Below are 23,932 nucleotides of genomic sequence, written 5' to 3'. Positions count from 1 at the left end.
TGGTTCACTCTTTCTGACAAGTTCCTTCTTAGATGGACAAAACCATGTGCACTGCAGGTGGGGTAGATGTTACTTGTGCAGAGAGAGTTAGATTTGGGTTTTTCTTCAAAGTGAGATCTATATTGCAGTGTAAAAATAAAGCAGTCAGTATTTGCTCTGCACAGAAACAAAATAACTCACCCAAATCAAATTCTTTCTGCACATTTTACATCTGCCCCCCTGCAGTGCACATGGTTTTGTCCATCTAAGAAGAAATTTGTCAGAAAGATTGAACCAAAATAACCCCTAAGTGCCGAAATGGTAATGGTTCTCTTAGAACTGTCATGTTCTGGTTGATTCTATAGCACCTGTTCATAACATGTAAAACTTGTAATACCCCTTTCATACCGGCCACCCGGGAATGACCTGGCATTTTAAAATGCCGGATCATTTTCCTGGGTGCAGCCGGACCGATTCACAAACCTGCAAATTACCGGGTTAAGGCTGTTCAACCCGGTAATTTGCTAAAAAAACAACAACGTTTTTTTCTGTGGTGTGAAAGTGTCAACACGCATATCAAATCCTGGCACACCGACCCTGGTCAAGAGCAGGGTCAGAGTGCCGGGATTTAAGACCCATGTTGATCCTTTCACACCACCAGGTTATTCAGCAAATTACCGGGTTGAAAAGCTTTAACCGGGCGATTTGATTCTTGGTGCGAAAGGGGTATAATTGGATTTCTTCATCAGGGAATTCCCCAGTCAGTTCTGGGAATAATGCTGCCCATACATATGTGAGATATTGCATACAATCATTCGATTTTGACCACATCTGGCTGATAAATCGAATGACCATGCATTTTCAAGCTGACATTTGACGCGATGCGCAGGCACGCCGTCGAATGTCGTATCGATAGATATTATGAGCTGCACATTTACCGAATTGCATGAGCAATCGCATGTGGTTGGGGAGCGGGGCCAGGATGGGGACCGGAGCGCTGGCGGGGAGCCGGTACCTTAATGCTGGGGACCGGAGGGACTCAGCAGCAGCAGGGGAGGCATGGCGGCTGTGTAGCGGGGGACTGAAGTGGTGGAGCTTCAGGCGGCGGGACTCATCACTGGACGGCCCTCTGATTGGCTGAGGCCGCTGAGAGAGAGCTCTCTCAGCCAATCAGAGGGCCATTCAGTGTTTCAAAGTCAACTGCTGCTGCTGACAAGTCCCGCCGCCTGAAAGCTCCACCGCTATGGTCCCCAGCTCCGGTCCCGCCTACACAGCCCCACACCACCCCTCTTCCAGCACCTGATGTCCATCGCAGGATGGCATGCGACATCGGGTGCTGCACTGGGCACCACTTGATGCGATCAGATGCGATGGGACATCGCATTGCGATGTCCCAATGCATCTGATCACATAAGTGTTTGGGCAGCATTAGGTTTAGCTATATGTATGGTACCAAGGTTAGCTATTTTATAAACAATGCATTTTACTAGTATGTACCACCATGGTCTATGTTACCTGCAATGTGCATTTAGCATTACAGGTGTGTATCATTTGGATTATAATATTCAACTAAAGATATCAGACACAATTGATATAATGAAAGCAGCTAATCCAAAAGAACAATCTAGATGTGCCCCCTTATTGATTATTATAAACCCAAAAGATTATTAAAACCTGAACATTATATTATCAAAATCCATAAAGTAATGTGTTCTAAAACAATAAGAACGATAATATAAATAAAGTATATTTTATGTACTCTCAGTCCTGAATTATTGCCATACATGTTTTTGCACTATAACCATTCTGTAAATCTAGCAATTGCCTTTTAATTACATAGAAGTTAATGTTTATCTAATGTAAACAGTACAACGCGAATAAATGCAGATAAAATACACGCTTATAAAAATAAACGATAAAAGAAAAAATCAAATTGGTCAATGCCGATGGCCATTATCATCGTAAGATATATCGTTTTAAATTGCAAGGATATATTACCTAGAAGTGCCCATACAATGAGAATTATTAAAGTACATTGAGGAGAAGCCAAAGCTGGTCACATTAAGATGCTAAGACAGAGTGGATCTACTGTAACCTTAGCTTGTTTTATGGACCAGTTAAAGACATTAAGCATAGGAACACCTGCTGATATCTGCAAATGTCATGCAGTCAGGAAAAAGGGCAATTTAAGATGTTTAACCTATGGATGCAAATTAAGTCAGGGGCCGGAGATATTTTGGCGGAATCCTAGCACCTGTGTATTTTGCAGATACATATCATGTTATGTTTTATTTAAATAAGCCTGATGATATATCTAACCCTTTGGGGTCGATCCTATTAGTGCTGACGGTGCGAGTTGTCGTTCAGGTGCCATTTAAATTCTGAAAACGACACCCGGATTAAGCCGATCTTGCACCCTTCGTTCGGCCGAATTCGCCGAATTCGCTTGAAATTGCTAGCACCCCTTATGGAGGTGCAAGCATTTTTAAGCAAATTCAGTCCGCCGTAAAGTGCGCCCGGTGCCGTGATGATTTGCAAGTGCGAATCATCCGCACCTAATAGAATCGATTTCTATGAGTGCCAACGTTGCTGTAAGCGATTCTCAAAATATCCGCCAAAAATGCCAACTGATCACAGCAACTGTTCTTTTAGTATAAATAAATACAACTACAGTATAGCCAAGTCAATTCATTGAAGTTTAGTTAAATATTGTACTGTGAGAGGTGCTGGCATTATTATCGGATATTTTGAGACTCACAGCAACGGTGGCACTCAACGGGTTAATACAAAGGTTTGCTTGGTAATTTTTTACACCTATTTTGACAAATTCCCTTGGCACCCAAAAGTTTAACAGCACTCTATAAAACACACCGTAGTGCCCATTTAATTTATTTTAATCCCCCCCCCCCCTGCAGCGAGGAAAGAGTTAAATAGACAAATCGGTTATTTGGATCACAGATTGTGACAGACAGACCAACAGCTTCCCTTGAATTAAATTCTTGCTCTAATATCAGTCGCATACAGAATGCTCTCAGGGTAATTGCAACACTATAGCATGCGGATGTCACTTTTTGCACTTACTCTGGAGATGGTCAAGGGCATGTTAAAGTCCTTTCCTCCTTGCAGGCGGAATCCCCACGGGCCGGGTCCAGTGAGAGATACAGTGTAAGCCATTTTTTCCCAACTTGTAGCGCAGCCACTTGACGGCTCTGAGAGAAATAAAAACAGACAAAAATCAAAAGGAAGCTGTTTCACCAAGGTCAAGCTAATGAGAATAGCAGGAATGCATGGGGAAAAGATCTTAGTTCACACAATTATAAGGTAATTGGAATCTTGCCTGTTCACTCGGCTTGAAGTGCTACTTAAGAATAGAAGGGATGTATAATGCAGATACAGATATCCCAGCTGAGCAGAACCCATAAAAGGTATGTAACCAAATACCTCCCATGCAAGGATACAGTGACTCAGAGATCTATTATTGCCTCATAGCAGCAGTCCACAGGATCATCCCACCCCGTTATGTGTTCAACACATTTCCCACATAGCAAATGCAAATATTCATTTAAATAGTTATGTGGCAATTTTTTTTTTAAAAAGTGAAATTTGTTCCCCAAGTGATTATCACAGGCCTCTGCGAGCCTAGAATTGATTTCAGTGGTCTTTACAGTGAGGGTATTTATTGTAAGGAAAATCGTAAACTTTAAATGTTGTATTTTTCAAGATAATGAATTGTAATGGAGGCATTAACTCTGTCGGGGGCTAGAACTTAAGTTATTTAAGTTTCAAAGTTCTTTACTGAATATTAAGCATTTCGTTTATCGAGTATCCCTTATCCAAATATTCGTTATCCAAAATATTCAGAAAACCGTAGTCTCCAGAATGTTTTTTTTTTGCTAAAAACCGGTACTTGTGTACTTTCATGGCGCCGTGCGTCTGTGTCCCCTTGCGGGGCTCGCTGCGCTCACCAACGCTACAGGCTCGGTGGCTTGCCACGTTCGCTGCGCTATCTAAAATCAACTCCATGCAAACGTGGATAGTGGGGGTTTGAACTATCCATGTTGGCATGGAGTTTACAGCCCCGCAGCTGGACACAGATGCAAGGTGCCATGCTGGTGCCGTGAAACTACACAAGTACCTAAAAACCTACTGGGGACATCTGTAATTGGCACTACTGGGGACATCTGTACCTAGCACTACTTGGGACATCTGTAACTGGCACTACTGGGAACATCTGTAACTAGCACTACTGGGGACATGATATGTAACTGGCACTACTGGGGACATAATATGTAACTGGGCACTACTGGGGACATGATCTGTAACTGGCACTACTGGGGACATGATCTGTAACTGGCACTACTGGAGACATGATATGTAACTGGCACTACTGGGTACATGATATGTAACTGGCACTACTGGGGGCATGATCTGTAACTGGGCACTACTGGAGACATGATATGTAGCTGGCACTACTGGAGACATGATATGTAACTGGCACTACTAGGTACATGAAATGTAACTGGCACTACTGGGGGCATGATCTGTAACTGGGCACTACTGGGGACATGATATGTAACTTGCACTACTGGGGACATGATATGTAACTGGCACTACTGGAGACATGATATGTAGCTGGCACTACTGGAGACATGATATGTAACTGGCACTACTGGGGACATGATATGTAACTGGCACTACTGGGGACATGATATGTAACTAGCACTAAATATGTGCAAGAAAATGATTGCTTGGCATTTAAATTCAGTATCTGTGATAGTACACAAACCTTGTTTTATGTTTTAAAACCTTGTTTCATGCACATATAAAATATATTTGTGTATATTTAACGTGTTTGATGTGTTTGTACAACATGCAAGATACCTCATTCAAATATAAAAATATTCTGAAATACTGAATAATCTGTTATTCAAAATGCATACACATACCAACACACACACACACACACACACACACACACACACACACACACACACACACACACACACACACACACCACAGAGCATAACTGTGCTTTAGTATTAAATGCTACATTAATAAATATGATGCATGTAATGGAGCATAATAATATCAATAATAATAATAATAATAAGAATCATCATTATCTCAGCTGAACATGACCAGGTATAATGATGTAGGGTAACTGTAGTGGTTGTCAGGACATTTATGAGACAAAGACATACATTGAAGGATGCTGTGTCTTAAGAAGACTTAAGTCCTTGGCAGATGATCATGAATTAATGACTGCTAAGGATTAGCACTCTATAGTGAAGCTGGGCTATAGAATCATATTATCTAAACAGTGCCCTATGAGGCCATGTGGTGTACTGTATACAAATGTGGTGTACTGTAAACACTTGTCATTTATGTTATATAAGGGTCAGGCCACCATGCCAACTGTTCCAGGACTACATCTCCCATGGTGGTTGACAATCATTTGAGATGCAGTCCAGCAGCTGGAGTAACAAAGGTTACCAAGCCCACAGTTACCAATGCAGCCACAGTTTCACCATTCACGCTGAGGACAGACAGAGGGAAAATAATTTTGTTAAACAAAAAAAAGTGTCTATTTGTTCACTGTACCTAGACATAAAATATAAACATTACATAATACCCCTTTCAGACATACTACCTGGGATTTTGAACCGGTACTGGGTTTTTAAAAATTCCGGGTCCATTACAGTTGCGCAGGACCTGGGTATTTAGTCGACTGAAATCCCAGGTAGAGTCATTCAGACATACAGTACGATAGTCCCGGGATTATTCGCGTGCACGTGAAAAATCCTGGGAATTTTGCGTATGTCTGAAAGGGGCATGAGTATTGGGCCATAACATATTGATAATAAATCAAGAGGATGCATTACCTAGCTATAGTCTACATTGTACAATATATGACAACAACAAGACCATGCAACAAAATGAATGGGTATTCAAGGACAGCAATTATGCTTTTTTAGGCATTGTTTTACAAAGGAATTTTATCATAAAAGTAATTAATTTAGAAAATGGGAAAAAATGTTATGTTTAAGTCATATAAATAAATTGAAAGTATTAAACATATAAAACAAAATTTGCATTACATACTCTTACTATATATTACTTAAAATTGTATACTTTGCATATAGTTACTCATTTAGTTAAATAATTGGGCGGATTCTGAGATTGAGGCAAAGCAAAACAGGCAAGTAAAAACCCATGCTGCACTTTAGGGTGGGCAACTGTCAAATGTGCCAAGAGATTTAGGAATCTACATTGCAGTGTAAAATAAAGCTGTCCAGCATTTGTGAGTTGCATGCAAAAGCAGCCAGTATTTTCCCTGCATACAAAAAGAATACATTATTTGCAGCGCGGCATAGTTTGTCGTAGTGGAAAGCTACTTTTTTTTTGCACAGTACTCAATCGGCTAAAGGTAATAGCCTCCGAATTCGGCGGCCATGCAGGATGCCGGGCGCATACTGACTTTTTTAAAGAGGGGCAATCATTTACAACAGCGATGGGGAACCTTTGATTTACAAGGCATAGTTTTGCTTTGAGAACGACTTCCCTTTAAAAAACCTCAGAGTTCGGCAGGCATCCCCGCGGCCGAGAACTCAAGGGCTCTTAAATTTGGCCCAATGTGTTCAATTGCCAGGGCTGCAGGTATACCAGAAATGTTTTTTTTTTTAAACAACGTATGTAACTCAGACACCATGCTAATATCACCAACAATAGACATAAATGGACTAAAATTCAACTGCTAGACAAGCAACCGCGCAAGCAGAATATTTTATGGGGGAGTAAAGATAGACCAGCATATTTTATCGATGCATTATCTACCTGGATTCCGTGGATTTGCCTAGCCCTGATTGACATGGTATACAGCAGGAGTTAAGTATATGGAATCACTGGGTCAACTGGTATTGTATTACAATTCCCAGCCTCTGAGACCCATCAGCAGACTATTCTGAAAGTTGGTTTTCAGTTACAGATGAAGTTGCATTTAGGGGAGAGTGATCACAACATTTTAACATTTGACTTGAGCTTCAATAGAACGTTTTGTAACAGAGCTATAAGAACGATAAAGTTTAAAAAACTTTTATTAGCTTAATAGAGCTATGTTTTTCAACCATTGTGCCGTGGCACACTAGTGTGCCTTGAGCGGTTCTCAAGTGTGCCCCCAGATCTAGAGATGCCCAAACCAGTTTACAGCCACCACCAGTTCAACTGTTATTTACTGGTCTCTTCCTTTCATGTAAAGGGCCAATGTATTTTATTTTTATTACCTGTGGGGACCAGTGTGATTGTTTTTTTTTTTATATGGGGGCCATAAGGTTTTTTATTTCCTGTAGGGGCCAATGTGTTTTGCCCTGTGGGGATCTCATGGTGTGCCTTGGCAATTTTCAAATCTTATTTAGTGTGCCACAAGGAAAAAAGGTTGGAAATCACTGTAGTAGAGGTCCAAATGGAAAACGATCAATAATTATATTCATATTTTAAAACAAAAGTCATCCAATCATCATTGTTTATTTGTATGTCAGTACAAATTCTGCAGCACCGGAAATTCAACAAAAGAGGTATAGGAGTACAAATGTAGTACAGGTTGAGTATGCGGTATCCGGATATCCGTTATCCGAATTAGTCCAAAAAACTTTTGATTTTTCATTTTTTTTTTCATTTTTTCCCTCCCTGACCCTTTTTTATACTTATCTAGTCCCCCGGCGTCCACGGCAGACCTTCAGCTTCATCTACGGCATCTCCAGCGGTCCCAGGAGTGCATTGCGCGAGTTCCCAGGCACGCTGGTGACGTCACCGGCGCGCCTGGGAACTCGCTCAATGCACTCCTGGGACCGCTGGAGATGCCGGAGATGAAGCTGAAGGTCTGCCGTGGACACCGGAGGACTTCATGGATGCCGAGGCAAGCAATCTACTCGAGAAAAGAATGAGTGGGAGCAACACAGTCAAGATGTCATCACTCTGCTACAACCTTTGAGGATACACTGGGAAGTGTAGGGCTGTCCTAGGCAAACACAAGGGGGGTGGGGTCCAGTTAACCCCTTCCCCACATCTTGGCCATGCATTATAAAGGGTGGAATGGAGCCTCTGCACATGCCCAGTGGCAGAAATGTTTTTTACCAAGTCTGCTGTGTGTGTGTGGAGCCGAGTGCTCACTCATCACACCAGAGAGAGAAACTGGTATGTGTTTAGTGTGATCATTTGGCCTGCAGAGGTCTAAAGTACTGTAATTACAGTAAGTAAACTACACTTTACATGGGGCAGACACTAGCTTGTTACATGCTAATTACGCATCCCTCATGTGCTGGCAATAACCACTCCATAAGCAAACATTTTAAAACTTCACTCCAGGAATCCTGCATTTGGCCCTGGATGTGTGCAACAAGAAAATGGCCGCCACTCTCCAGCACACTGATTGCTTTATGAACGGCTGTGTGACCAAGAATCAGACTTCTCCACTTACATGAAATTTGTAAAAGACTGCTAAATCTGCATAGTGTCTTCTAGCTCCAGCATTTCTTATGTGAAGAAGACTGTGTTGTGCCATCACAGTACTTCAAGCAGGAATCACAAGAAATGATACATACGCACCCTGCCCCCAGCTCACCCACCTCAACCCCTCTTTCCTTTTATAAAGTGACTTGGCAATATTGGCAAGTATGCCAAGGATGTGTAATGAATTACAAGGATTTTTTAGCTTAAGAAAGTTTATTGATGATGATTGCTCCATTAAAGTGCATGTATTTATTTATTATATAGCGCACACATATTCCGCAGCACTTGTATGTTGCAATATAGGGTGTGTATGCTTCATTAAAGGCGGTGTAGGATAAAGTACAGGTTATCTATGTCCAAGCATGTGCTCTACATTACATGGGATGTCTGAAGTTGCATGAGTATGGTGGAAGGGAGATTGTGTTTCAAAAACAAACTGACATTTATTTAAATGATTGAATTAGGATAAGAACCCTTGGTACTTATGTAATATCTGGGCTCCCGTTTTTCTTATGAGACTGTGTCCGCTCGCCACGCTTTGGGCACGGTGGCTCGCTGCGCTCGCCACACTATATAAAATCAACTCCATGCGTAGTTGGATAGTAGGGGTATGAAAAAATGGGGTGCATTTAACATGGGAGCCCAGATAATACATAAGTACCGAACCCTTATTTAAAGTAAAGTAAGTATATTCAAAAAGAAAACAAATTGTTCTAAATAAATATGAATACAAACATAGATGGCAAGATCATCACAAGCATCATGACTTCCATTTCCCAACCTGAAGGCATGGGCTACTTTTTTTTTAAATTTCTCCAGCAGCTGTTAATTTCTGAAGACACTGGCAGGGGCCTGCTGCAGGGCTGACGATCAGCAGTGATCAGTGGCACTTGGGGTCTGGCATGGGGTGGGGGGGACAACCAGAAAGCAGAGTGACACGAGAGCCGCAACTGCAGGGCGATTCAGGATGCACAGTGAGCTTCCTAGCAGGTCGCATCAGGGGGGTTATTTTGGTTGATTCGCGAGTCCACCAAACCCCGCCTTGTGAAGGTTGGCTGTCACCACCAATTTGCAAGTGCAAGGAAACCATACTCAACAGGGTCCTCCGGCGTAGATCGTGTCCTCCTGGGAGACACAGTGGTGTTTTGGGGCGCACTCCCTAAACAAAAACTCACCACTGAAGGAATTACCATATATACTCAAGTATAAGCCTACTTTTTCAGAACATTTTTTTATGCTGAAAAGGCCCCCCTCGGCTTATACTCGAGTGAAGGTCCCACTTGAGTCAATAAGTTTTCCCAGGTTTTTTGTTGTAAAATTAGGTGCCTCGGCTTATATTCGGGTCGACTTATACTCGAGTATATACGGTAATATCTCTTCCACACCTTTATAAAATGTAACACTGATGTAGAAATTCTGTGCTCACATGCAAATAAATAATTATGTGAATGGGAAAAAATGGAAAAATAAACCAAAATACCTAAACAATACTCATATTGTGTAATATAATTTTTTGCCAGATATCAAGATTATATATGTCTCCATACCTTCATAATATTAGTGTATTTATGGCCAGTAAATTCATGGTGACTTTGACTTTCCAATTGATAAAAACTGAATGGTGCATCATTTGCAGTGACGAGTATGATTAAATGTTACTTGTCTAACACTATGTATGGTGCAATGATACCTAAACATGATTAACCCTTTGAATGCCAACATCTATGTGAGTGATTTGCAAAAAAGCTGCTAAAAATGCCAGTGTTGCTCACATTTGTTATATAAATTTAAATAAAAAATGTCTTGTAAAAAAATTTTTAAAATGATATTTCCTGTATAAGGTAAACATGACAGGTCATTATGATGAAACAAATGTTTATTCTGCAATTGGCCGCATATATGCTATAGGTCTCCCTGCTCATTAGCCCAGAAAGTTGTATATAATTAGGATGGTTCAACATCAGAAGAGCTATCGTAAGTAATCCTGCATGTGATGGGGATGGAATGTGACACAATACTTGATATATCATGCCCTGAGAGAGACAGATTGCATTTTGAACACCACATGGGAGGTGTCCATAAATGAATATAGAGATACCAATACCTGTACCTATGCCAAAATACTGCACATTTTACAGTAAATGTATTTTATGACTGTCAGAAAACACTTGTTATATACATATATTCTGATGCATGCAATAATTATATCACAAGTATTTAAAAGTTCCCAATTCCCATTACCAAATCTTAATTACAAAGATATATGTTGACCAGTGGTGGCTCGTAACTTTTGGAAGGAGGGGGGCTGCCACTAGCCTAGATGCACCCCATCCTTACAAAGCCACTATGATGACAGGCGCCGGCACTGGCGCATGCCCTTTTACAAACCACTGTCCTGCACATGCAGCCGGCTTCTATGGGCTGCTTCAGCAACAGCCCATAGAAGGGTCTGTATACTACAGATGACAGACACTGGGACCAGCGCGGGACCGGCACGCTCGCAATAACGATGTAGGTACTGCGCATGCTCAATCCCGGGATTTTATGGGCTGCCACTCAGCTGTCCATAGAGAGGCATCCCAGAAGGAAGGAACACCTCCCAATGGGACTGGCTTCCCTGTGATTGGCAGTGGCTTCCAATAGGAAGCCACTGCCAATCACAGGGAAGCCAGTGCAATCTCAAAGACTTCATCTGGCTTTACTACAGTGGTAGATTTTACCTTGGGGGGGGGAGGCTGCAGCCCTGCAGCCCATAGGTAAACACCACCACTGATATTAACCCTGCTGACAGTTGACACATTACAAGCTAATTGTTATGACTCTGGGAGAAACCAGTCCCTGACCCTGACTCTGTTAATTCCCTCCAGAGATTATAGACACCTGCAGAGCTAAGACTTCACCTATAATCGCCACGTTTTAAGGGGCAAATTAGGTATGCCCCAACTCCAGGGCCACCAGGCCTTACAGGGAAACAAGGTGCCCAACACCTCCACAGCGGACAAGAGGAGGACTAACTAAAACCAGCAAAAATGGGAAACTAAACAAAATGTGGCACAGCTGTCTTCCACAGGAAAGTATCCTCTAGCAGTCCAGCATACAATTATTACTGGACAGGTGGCCCCTAAGCCAGTCCATTAAGGAAGGTAGTGAAGTAGGAAACAGTGATACAATTTCCTACCAAACTACTGTCAATGCAACAATGCATGAAGTTATTGAACATATAAACAATACCTTAAAGCTAGGCCCATGGATGCAACAATGCAAGAAGATATTAAGAATACCCACGCAGTGCTGATGATAACACAATGCATGCCAGAGAGACAATAGAACTCCACACAGATCAACACTACATGAGTAGCTGCAGAGAAAATGCAAATTATGGCAAATAGGCACTTATCTCTATTTAGACATGGTATGGAGGAACCAGGAGCCTGAACCAAGGGTGCAGGGCACAGACAGGACCCCAAAACAAGGACCAGTGGCAGACTGCAGGAGACCTGGGCACAGGTGAGACAGGGCTGCAAAGATTGAATAACCGGCACCATGCAGAAGGCGGCCAGAGAGTTTGAACCTAGGCTGCCCAATCAGATGCCACCCGGTCTGTGACATCAGCAGCCCCCTACTCTGATGTGCCAAACGTCTAAGCATCCCCGGCTGCTGGGACTTGTTGCCGGGCAATAGACCCGGAACTTCAGTCCAGGGACCATCTTCGAGTGATGCCCCGCAGCTATTGGCGGTAAGGCTGGCCAGGTCCCTGCCAGGCGCTCGGCGCCTAACACTAATATGCTCTGTTATCCAGCATATCTGTTTCTCATTCTGATATAGCTTTGTTGATGTATATTTCTCAATTTTGGAATTTCTCAATCCCATTCCTTTCTGAACAGAAGCATATTTCGATGTTAGAAACCCAATACTCACAGAAGTTTTGACGTAAGGCTTGGGGGCATTCCGATGTATTTGCAAATATATGTAACCAAGGTCTCTGTGTCTACTACTCTTTTTTTTTTTTAATGGTTACTGATATCATTCACTGCACTGATTAAGCATCTGCCAGTGTGTATTATTGAAGTTAAGGTGCGTACACACTGGCCGATTTATCGGCCATTTGATTAAATGGCCGATAAATCAATGCATTATCGGCCAGTATGTACAAGCAATATATCTGCGAACGCCGCCATTCACCAATATATTGTGTCACAGCTTATGCCCAATATTTCTAGAAATATATATTAGCGCATTGTGCTGTATGTATGGGCGATCCATGACCACCCATTCAGCCAAGCCGGGGAAGGCCAGTGATTGACATCTCCAGGCAGTGCGGCCCACCAGAAGTTGCTCCTCTGGGTGAGTACAACCCTGGACCTGCCTGTGGCAGGATATTGTATACAATTTCTCTCTCTCTCTCTATATATATATATATATATATATATACATATATATATATATATTGTCATCAGGCATGGTCTTTAGGAGGGATACATATGGGTGACCGGCGAATGGGATGCAAGTGGTCAGAATACCAATGCCAGCATCCTGGTGGAGGGAATTCCTTCAAGGTCCATTAATTATACTTACCTTCCTACCTAGTGTATTGTGGGAACCCAAATAGTGTTGACAAGCTTTTGAGCTAAAGTATGCAAAAGTCCCCAAAAAATATTGTGAAAAAAAAACACGTTGACCTTTTGTTGGGTTGACCTATTGTCAATGTCGACCTTGTGCATGTTGGCCTTTTGGTGTCACAAAAGGCCAACATGCACAACATTGTTGACCTATCATCTGGCTCCTGCCCTGATCTCTGCACTGAGCCATTCATCCAACATTGCTAAAAAATGGTCTGTGGACAGCTAGACTCATTGCTGGTCTGGACAGCAGTTGGCCATTTAGAACTCAGGATACCAGTGCAATGCACCTGCTGCACCAATGGTAGTCCAGCCCCTGCATTTTTAAGGTTATTCTAATATGTCCTCTTATGACAGACTTGGTTGCTCACCTGGAACAGCAAGTAGCTTCCAAAATCTTTGGTGGTGCTCCTGGCTGCCTGGAAGGGCATTCAAGTCTTCTGGTCCAGGCTACTGGCCATGTACCTCCTGCACCACCAACTGCAACATCATAGCCCCAACCCCCACTTTATAATGCTGGTAATGTTGGCATTGCATAGTGAGGGTGTGGATATGAGGACTTACTGTACACCATCACACCCACATATAGAACGTCATCAACCATAAAGTAGAAGTAAACCTATCTCATAGCAAATGTGGTTGTGCGTTCTCTCATAAAGATGATTGAATATTGATTAATCAGGGGTTAAAGTGGGATTAATGCTTAGTCCATGAAAATGGTATGAGAAACAGAAGTATATATAAAGGAATTGTATCAAATCAACATTCTGCAAGTTCTAGCTTTGTGCAATGGCTTGTATGTTTAATTAACTTACAATTCAAGTTTAATGGTCCTTTCAAAAACTATTATACAGTATGACTGCAGTCTTTGGCCAATTTCTAGGAGCACGTCACAGAGGCTGGCCCTGAATGTGTTCTATGTGACAGGTGTGACTGTAATCTATCTCACAGTACAGCATTCATTACTGGCAGAGATTGAGAAGGAAGTCAGGGGAGCAGAACTCTTTGAATGCAGCTCCTCAGAGCTGTCCCAAACAGCTGGTCAGACCATCAGGCTTTCAGATGGCCAATGTGGAAGTTGAATCCAAGTCTGACATGATCATGGGTGTATAAATAGATTTTAGTATGACTTTATGGGTTTGCAGTACAAGACTAAGTGCACATCACACTTAAAATGTTGGAATATAGCTAAATATTCGTCTGTAGCATTATGACAATGCCTTATGGCTTGTTTACACTTTAATTAATTGTATTTATTATAGCGCACAAATATTCTGCATCGCTTTACAGAGAATACAGTATTCGAACATTCAGTTCCTGCCCCAGTGGAGCTTACAGTCTATATTCCTTACCAGATGTACACGCACACACAGACATTCTAGCGTTAAATTTGGGAGTCAATAAACCTACCACTATATTTTTGGATTGTGGGAGGAAACCAGAGTACCCGGAGGAAACCCACGCGGGAAGAATATACAAACTCTACACAGTTAGGACCATGGTGGGAATCAAACCCATGACCTCAGCGCTGTGAGACAGTAATGTGTACAGTGTGCCATTGAGGCAACATGTTGCTGCAATACATATTTCCACCATGATGCTGGGCTTTGCCTTTATATAAAAACCTCAATGTTTACAAAACATGTTGCAAAAGTCCCTGAAAGTCTTTGAGTTTGACAATCTCAGTACACTCATACTTTTGTGGTAGATGTATCAAAGCTTAAAGAGAGAGATGCGGTACCAACCAATGAGTTTCTAACTTACTATTTTAAAGCCATGTTTTAAAACAGGAGTGGGGAACCTTTTGAGGTCCGAGGGCCATTTGCATTGAGGCATAATGCCTCGGGAGCCATTTAAAAAAAAACTTACAAATCATCCTGCGGCAGCCATTCCACGCTCTGGCGGCTGCCGCAGGTTACAAGTCGCCGGTCTGTGTGGTCCGGCGGCTGTGTAGGGTCTCATACAGGTTAAATCTCGCGAGAGGTCGGTAGCTCTCGCGAGATTTCGCCTGTACTTGACTCGCTGTACAGCCGTCGGGTGGGTGGGCAGGCCACAAAGACCGGCTCCGGGGGCAGTATACGGCCCGTGGGCTGGAGGTTCCCCACCTCTGTTTTAAAACATGATAGTGGGAAGCTGATGGGTTGGTTCTTTATCAATCCTTACTCTCCAAACGTTTATAAATAATCTGCTCTGTAGCATTAATGGTTTGGGGTAGTAAATGTATAGGTCCCTTATACATTATCATTGAGAACTTTATATCTACAGTAGTATCTTGCAAAGTAAATGTGGAAATAAACTGTGGTAAGCCCAAGAGGGGAAAGTATTAAAGCTTGGAGACAGATTAAGCGGAGAAAGAAAGTACAAATCATCAGTGCATAACTGCCATTGTACAGGCTATTTACTAAACTCTAAGAGACAGATAAGGCGGTGAGAGGTAAAGTACTGGCCAAGCAGCTCCCAACTACCATTTTTCTAGCACATCTTTTAACACAACAGCTAGTATAGGAATGAATGTTAATTTATCTATCTCCGTGTTTGATAAATGACAGAAGCTATTTGATTGATACTTTTTCTCTCTTTATTGTCTCAAGCTTTGTTTCAACAACCCCCCCCCCCAGGTATGGAACAGTAAGTTCAAAATAACATCTTTAAGAGCTGTCCTGTCTCTTGAGTGATATGTTTGACCTTTCCTAAATATGTAAGGGATCAATTGTAAAAGTGCTAATTGTCTTTGTGAAATTCAAGTTATTTTAATAAAGCTCATATTGCACGAATACTACATAATTACTTTGGTTAATGAAAGGGTTAACAACGAACAGTCCTACATTAGTAAAGCTTCAGACAGAGAAATGAGCTGAAGCCAGAATCTATTCTCTATCATCACTATATTATCTAGTAATGACGAGTCAGACTCAAGTTGCCAAAAAAAAAAGTTTTCCCATGTTTTTTAAAGCAGCAATCAATTACACTGCAAAACCAGGTTGATTTTGCCATGTAATTGATTGCTGCTTTAAAAAACATGGGAAAACTCTCCCAAAATCTCTCACTTTCTGAAACTCTCACCCTATTACATTTGGCCCATTGTGTTGAATCCCAAAGTTAAGCTTGAGACAACATGAGTTGTAACTTTTCTCTCTGAAATGATAACATTATTATCCAAATAACCCATATTGCACATTGGGCAATGGGCATTAAACTTGTGAATATATATTCTTTGATTACTATAAGACCTTGGATAACTTCAGTAGTGACTACTATGCCCATTTGTTCTAATGTGGTTCATTCAAATTTGGTTTTAATCATGTTGGTGTCACTGCTGCATAAATCTAATCCTTGAGTAATTATGAATAATATAACGTAACATTGCATTGGTATATACCCAACACCGTTTCTCAGAAAATATTGGACACATCAATCTAAACTGTCTCTATTAATAACCTATGTATAATTGAAAACTATGTACTGTATCCTGTCCGCTATAAGGACACTATTTACTGTATATGTGTGGCCAATACTGTATTTGACCATCTATTGGCTATCAGCAGTAATATACCCCTCTTCTGTAAATAAATTGACCATACATTATTTTTTGTCCGTGGGTATCATCGTGTTAACCTAATAATCTCCACATGTAAGTACTGCAATGAAAATGTACAATAGGATTATTTTTCTTTCCAACGTACTCTGAAATGAAGGGTTGTACTATGGAAAGTTATATGGAAACAATGATCTCCTGTGGCTGTTGGGGAATTACTGTAAGTGCATACAACCTTAGTGATAGTAAAAGAGCTGAACTACACGGTAACATCAATCTCCATGCAGCCTGTACAGAGCTCTGCAAAACAGCTGATCCCCTGTGATTAGTGAACAAATAGGCTGCTGTAAGTCCCAGCTGGCACAGCACAGGCAAGGGAAACGCACACAACATAATACTGCCAGGCACTGTTTAGAGGAATAACAGAGTGCTAAGAGCTATGTGATACAGACCATGCAGAAAGTTAGAATGGACAGAACTGGTAGCAGTTCTCCTGTGTCTTTGGAAGAGATGTTAGTGGGTAAGGCATTAGAATCTACCTGGGAGCTGTTCTGCAGATCCCCTCTGGTGCTCTTGTGGCTCAACAGTTGCTCCATAAGCACATTTATCTGATCCCTGCATCCAGCGTGACGTCATTCTCATGGAGAGAACATGAGGAGGGGGGAGCACTTAAGGTGGACTTCTTTGAGTTCCACTTGTCTATCTTGCAGATTCACATGGTATTATCTTCAAAGGAGACGCAGATAAGCCAGGATATTAACATCTTTCTCATGGAGAGACCTGTACACAGTTTGAATTTTTTTTTTTTTTACACTGAGGTCATTGTGTGTTTCATTTTCTTAATTTATTGCTAATTAAAATTATGAACTTAAAGCTTATTTCTTAAATTATTATTAAAAATCTAATTGCAATGTAAGCCCTATCTACATATTCGTAACATTTGTAAGTTCATTCTGATTGCTGTTTGCTGCTTACACATCTACGGAAAACCCCATAGATGTCAACAGGTGATATCACTACGGACTCCCAAACGAACAGGCAGAGGTGCACAGGCACACCCTAATGCTGTGCACACCCTAATGAACACCTCGCTGCCGCTAGCAATACCAGCAATAGTTTTACAAAGACCTTTGCTTTTTAGAACTGTATTCCAGTAAAGTAAGCGCCCATCAATTAATTATGTGTGTTTTGCATTGTTAATTGTACTAGACCATTGTTATATCGCTACATATCATGCTACATACCTGCGTCATCCATATATGTTTTTGACTTTTTGAATGTACTGTTACACAGAGTAATTGGAAGACTAAAACTAAAATAGGCAGGAGATTATGGTGTGGCTGAGAAACACGCCTGATTGGCGGTGTTATACACACCCAATGGGCGGTGTTAGACACACCCAATAGGTGGTGCTGAATACAACCCTTTTGACGTTGCACCACCTAATAAAATGTGCTGCGCCCACCTACGCATATCATTGTATGAAAGACTGGAATCAGACCTCTATTGTAAGATATTAGTAAACAGATCTAATGGTTGATATTAATTACTATTACATCCAGTTTTTTATGAGTCTACTTAGCTCCCCTATTGGAATGCCACAAGCATTCTGATGTAATGAATATCCTACCTCACATTATAAATAAAGACAACTAGTTTATGAGCCCTATACTTGGTGAGCATAGGACTAGGTCCGATTCAGACCTGCTCACTGGGTTGCGTGTGTTTTGAGGTCAGCAAGCAGGTAATGCCGCCCCACCAAGCACACACCCACCAGCCATGCGAGCCCCTGTGCAGGGCTGCAAATGGATGTGTATAGGTACACATCCATTCACTAGACAGCTTGGGCCTGAACATGCACATTAGAAACTATGCACATGCGCAGACCCCCACCATCGGCAGAGAGGCAGAATTTGAGCCTGTGTAAACAGGCCTGAATCGGCCCCTATAAAGCTATCAATAGCTACCAATCAGATTCGGTCTATCATTTCTCTATTGCAGCCTAGAAAATGATAGACTATTTGATTGGTTGCTATGGCAACATCAGCTTTTTTCATTTGTAGAAGCTTTAAGCTTTAGTAAATTTACAGCTTAATGTGTGAAAGTAGATACATAACATTTTAAAGGTTTAAATGTTAAGTTTGATTACTATTGTTTAGGGGTTAAGGCATACTTGCCTACCTGACCCTCTCCTTGCGGGAGAAAATGCTCTGTTCCTGTGCTTCCCTGGTGGTAATGTATGATTGCCATCACCTGTGGTGAAACATCTTTACCTAGCTCCCCACAGGTGATGACAATCATACATTACCAGGGAAGTCCAGGAACAGAGCATTTTCTCCCTCATGGAGAGGGTCAGGTAGGCAAGTATGGGTTAAGGGCCAGATGCACTAAGCTTCAAAAGTGATACAAATGGAGAGTGATAAACAGCCAACCAATCAGCTACTACCTGCCATGTCACAGACTGTGTTTGATAAATAACAGGTAGGAGCTGATTGGCTGGCTGTTTATCACTCTCCATTTTATCACTTTTGAACCTAAGTGCATCTGGCCCTATATGTGCAAAATACTGGTACATCAAAAGTTTTTTTTTTTTTCTAGAGTACAGTATTTGCAATAGTTTACTAGATACACTTCTTAATATAAAGGGTATTTTTTTACATACTTTGATAAATATGTCTTTAGCCTTCAGTAAACAATTATCCACACATCTAAAACTCAATGTAATCATATTTGTATGGGAGATAACACAAATAGAATTTTGTGCTACTTCTTTCAAACCACTGATGTTGTCCAGGTCATGCCAGCTGTAAACAAAAGACTGCATTTTCCAAGCCCCCTAAAGATTAATAATGTGGAATATACTGTAGCCAATTATGATAAACAGAGTAGGATTTATCCCTGTAATATATAACTTTAGGGATAAGACAAATTATCTGTTGTGTCTGAAATACTTGTCAGAATAAACTTCAGATTATACTGCAGAAACTACCTTCAGAGTACTGCTTTCTTCTTGTGAACTGTATCTATAATCATTGGCGAATCTAGAAATATGCTAATGGGTGGTCCCAGAAGATACATAATGGTTTTGCGCGCGGCTATCATTTCATGAAGCGCTGTAAGTCACAGTGTATACAAATAAAATAAAACTTGCATGTTCAGGTGCAGGCACTGTGTTAACAAAATAACATTCATTAGCTGCCACCTTTACTAGAGTCAATATGGATCAGTCCATAAAAGAGCAGGAGCAACAACTCAGTACTAGTGCTATAGCTGCTGCCAGTCATGGTAGTACTTCAACATCCACTATAGTTGGTCCAGGGGACACAGTTACTGGAAGTGGGCTTCTGTTTCCATGTGGTAATAGTAGATGGAATTAAGACACACCTCTTTGCTAACACCAGACCACATGTAAGAATAATTGTTAAGTTTTAGTTATGTTTTATTAATCTTTTAATATTTCCAATGTATATGTTTCTATGTGTAAAAAAGCCATAATAGTTAGGGATTAATAGGAGGTTTTTTAAATTTCACATAAGTACTTTTTATAGCAGTGATGTGACTCTTACCCTAGAAAAGTTGGAGGGGTCAACTTTAATCCAAAGTGCAGTACAAGCTCCATAAAAATCTGTATGACACACAGAAGGATTGCCAGGGTTGCATGTCTGATGCTGGTACAGTAAATGGTGCAAAGGCTAGTGATAGACTGTATATAGACTGCATATATGGTCCAACCTTGGCTTTCCAGCTGTTTTGAAACTACACATCCCAGCATGCCTTGCAATAGTTTTAGCATACCCTCATAGCAAACTGTGGCAAGGCATGAATGGACTCTTAGTTTCACAATAGCTGGAGGGCCAAGGTTGGACATGCCTGATATAGACAATACATGACTCAGTGTTAGAGGTTGATCTGAGACATTGCCAAGGAAAGTCAGGCAGAATTTTCTGTTTATGTCAGTCAGAGCGAAATCTCAGTTTCCTTTCTGTGACTGGTGGGCAGTACTAAAGAGCTGCAGTAAAAATAAACCAATCAAGCTGGTGATGTACTTGTAGCCGAAGACAGAGAAAACCACATATTAAGGACCTAAATCTAAGGGTCCCTACTATCTTCAGGGGGCCTATGATGGTACTGCGTCTGGAAACCGTTGCTGGAATAGCTGGAGATATTATCGGTCTGGAAACTGATGGGATCAATATCGGTCTGGGAACCAATGGTGTGACTTTGGCTAAGGAGCCAATGGAAGACCACTGCTTGGAGAATCATGTGCTGAGCAACAGATACTTCAGATGGAGCACTGTATATTGTATTCAGCACTAGTGGACAAAAGAGAGAATCCCAGGTAGCAGGTAAGCAGTAGCAGGACACAGGAACTCAGGTACATGGGAACAGGAATAACCTGGAGCCTTGGAAAGATTTCCACTAGGCCAGCACACCTGTAGGGTGTCACTAATATTTAAGATCTGGCCCTGCCCAGAGTAGTAGCCCTGTCCCCCTCCTGTCTTCCACACACACACACACACATTTGCCAGTTCACAGAGCAGAGTACCTGATGCTATAAATACTGTTCTAAGATGGGTGCCCATCTACAGCCATTATGACATCTGTTGAAGGGACAGGGGTGGTTGCTCCCTGGGGGTGTGATGTATTAATCCCACCTATTTTGGTGCTTCACCTACATTTGATTTGGTGCTGCCTATATGAGGCCACTTCTAGAAACTTTTCCAGATCCACTTTTAGATCCAAATTGCCCCTGGCAAGGGTTTACATGCACCTTGACAGGAGCTTACATGCTTTTTTGCCAGGGGTTTCCTGCTCATTGCCATGGGTTTCTTGTTTCTTGGCAGGGGTTACATCACGTTCTAGCCAGTGGAGTTACTTGCTCATTGCCAGGGGTTACATGCTCTTTTCCAGGACAATACAAGGTCATTGCCAAGGGTTTGTTGCTCGTTGCCAGGGGTTTAATTTTCCTCACCATGGGTGAGGGGTTTGATTCTCCTTGCAAGAGGTTTCTTACTCGATGCAAGGGGGTTGCATGCTTGTTACCAGGAGGTTACATGCTTATTGCCAAGGGGGTTACATGCTCATTGCCAGGGGATACAGGTGCACATTGCTTCTATAATCTGCACTTCTGGATAGCACTGTAAGCACTGTGCTCCCCTGACAGGTGCTAGAGGACCATTAGGACCTCTATCATCTTTCTTATTTAAGGTGGCAGACATTTTTGGAGGGGCGCAGGGTCTCTATCTGTATACGGACTCTGCGACCCTGTGGTGCTGGCTCGCCCACCAGCATCTCCCAGCTCCTGTCCTCCTCCGGAATGAATAGAGGGGCCACTGGTGTGCCCTCTCTTCTCCTTAGCTTCAGGAGCTTGCACTCCACCGGAGCTACCCTTCCTACCCTGCCGGTAGCGCACTTAAAAATACAATATTACATTAAATTCAGTAATAACCTTTCTATATTAATGTGCAGTGGTAAGAAATATCAGTTGCTGTCTTGAGTACAGGAACGACCTCTGCCAGCAACTAACATTTGCCACTAATTCACAGAAGTATAAACGTTAAAAACATTGGTCGCAGACCTCTGCTGACTCAGGATGGTGTCTCACATAAGATGCTTGGCCCTCTCCTATTGTGAAGGAATCATCATTGCACCACTTAAACACAACCAGAAAACTGTCCAAACATGCCTGTGCTTTTCTGGCCACCACCTGTTAATTTCTGTAATGCTGGCTACCTGTCACTCACTTTGTCAACATTGATATAGCAAAAAAAAAATGATCCACTGCATATTAAATCAACATTGCATGCACCTCTGTATAGGGCCCATTGTCATTAGTTAGTCTGCTGCAGTTATAGAAATAATTAAGGTGTTTATATACTTATGCCCCCTTTTCAGACTATTTTGACCCATCAAAAAGTGAAAAGTGTGATCGTATTTGATCATGCCGCTCAGTGGGTAGTTGGTGGGGTATCACATGTGAGGTATGTTTGCAGTATTGTATGGGAGCATGTAGCGTAAGTGAGATATTGCACCACGGGGTGGCATACATTGTAAGTTTTTAGACACTATTCAAATAGATTAGTTGAATTTAAGTGAAAACTTACTAAACAGTTTGTATTCAGGACCTATATTTAAATAGTGATGGAAGCTGAGTGTAATACTGTACAGAGTTTTGGATTAGAAGGAAATATCTAGTAAATATTGGTACTTGTTTCCTATCTGGGCGCCCACTAAGTTAATTGAGCACCATGCTATTCTCCGTAGTGAAATCTGATCGCATCGCATCGTACACATACACGATATTGAACGATGCGATGCGATGCGATGCGATCCGATTCGATTTCCCATAGGAAACAATGTTAAATGGCTCAATTTAGCCAAATTCTCATAGGAACAATAGTAAATGGGCCAAAAACACCCCTGAACATTGAAATGTCCCCCCAAAAGTAGTTGACGCCACCCCGCCATCAACGTGAACCCGAAGCGTGGCGAGCGCAGCGAGCCTGCGAGGGGCGGCGGTACGCGTCCTCCGACCTTTTCATGCCCTACTATCCACTAGGGCGTGGAGTGAGAATAGAATAGTGTGGCGAGCGCAGCGAGCCACCGAGCCCGAAGCGTGGCGAGCGCAGCGAGCCCCGCGAGGGGACGCGGATACCTTCACAGGTAAACGCGTCCCTTTGCGGGCTTCCCAGGTGTCCGCGTCGCCATGGACACCTGGGAAGCCCGCGAGGGGACGCGTATAACTGTGAAGGTATCCGCGTCCCCTCGCCACGCTTCGGGCTCGGTGGCTCGCTGCGCTCGCCACACTATTCTATTCTCACTCCACGCCCTAGTGGATAGTAGGGCATGAAAAGGTCGGAGGACGCGTACCGCCGCCCCTCGCGGGCTCGCTGCGCTCGCCACGCTTCGGGTTCACGTTGATGGCGGGGTGGCGTCAACTACTTTTGGGGGGACATTTCAATGTTCTGGGGTGTTTTTGGCCCATTTACTATTGTTCCTATGAGAATTTGGCTAAATTGAGCCATTTAACATTGTTTCCTATGGGAAATCGGATCGCATCGCATCGCATCGCATCGCATCGTTCAATATCGTGTATGTGTACGATGCGATGCGATCCGATTTCAGTACGGTGCCGTACGTAGAAAACCTGGGCGCCCAGATAGGAAACAAGTACCTAAATATTTAATTCATAAAGGTGCCCATACATGGTGCATTTTGTTCAGGGCTGGTTATGCTCAGGAAGGGGGACCCCACACCATTTAAAAAAAAAAAAACTTTTACACATTTTTTAAGA

At 42.2% G+C, this 23,932-nt stretch overlaps 1 protein-coding gene across 2 annotated transcripts in view; it reads right to left on the bottom strand.

Moving 5' to 3' along the window:
- Positions 1–17,247, bottom strand: part of LDB3 (LIM domain binding 3) — a 92,059-nt gene extending 74,812 nt beyond the window's left edge. For both annotated transcript variants that reach the window (XM_083146350.1, XM_083146351.1), the window contains exons 1-2: positions 17,178–17,247; positions 3,061–3,188 (exon numbers count right to left, since the gene is read on the bottom strand). In XM_083146350.1, coding sequence (XP_083002476.1) covers positions 3,061–3,153 — 93 coding nt within the window. In that variant the 5' untranslated portion in view covers positions 3,154–3,188; positions 17,178–17,247. The remainder of the gene's footprint in view (positions 1–3,060; positions 3,189–17,177) is intronic.
- Positions 17,248–23,932: the final 6,685 nt, after the last annotated feature.

Source organism: Crinia signifera, chromosome 6 (genome assembly GCF_055691185.1).
Source record: "Crinia signifera chromosome 6, ASM5569118v1, whole genome shotgun sequence".
In the NCBI taxonomy this organism is placed as follows: domain Eukaryota; kingdom Metazoa; phylum Chordata; class Amphibia; order Anura; family Myobatrachidae; genus Crinia; species Crinia signifera.
This window is presented reverse-complemented; position numbering and strand designations above follow the sequence as displayed.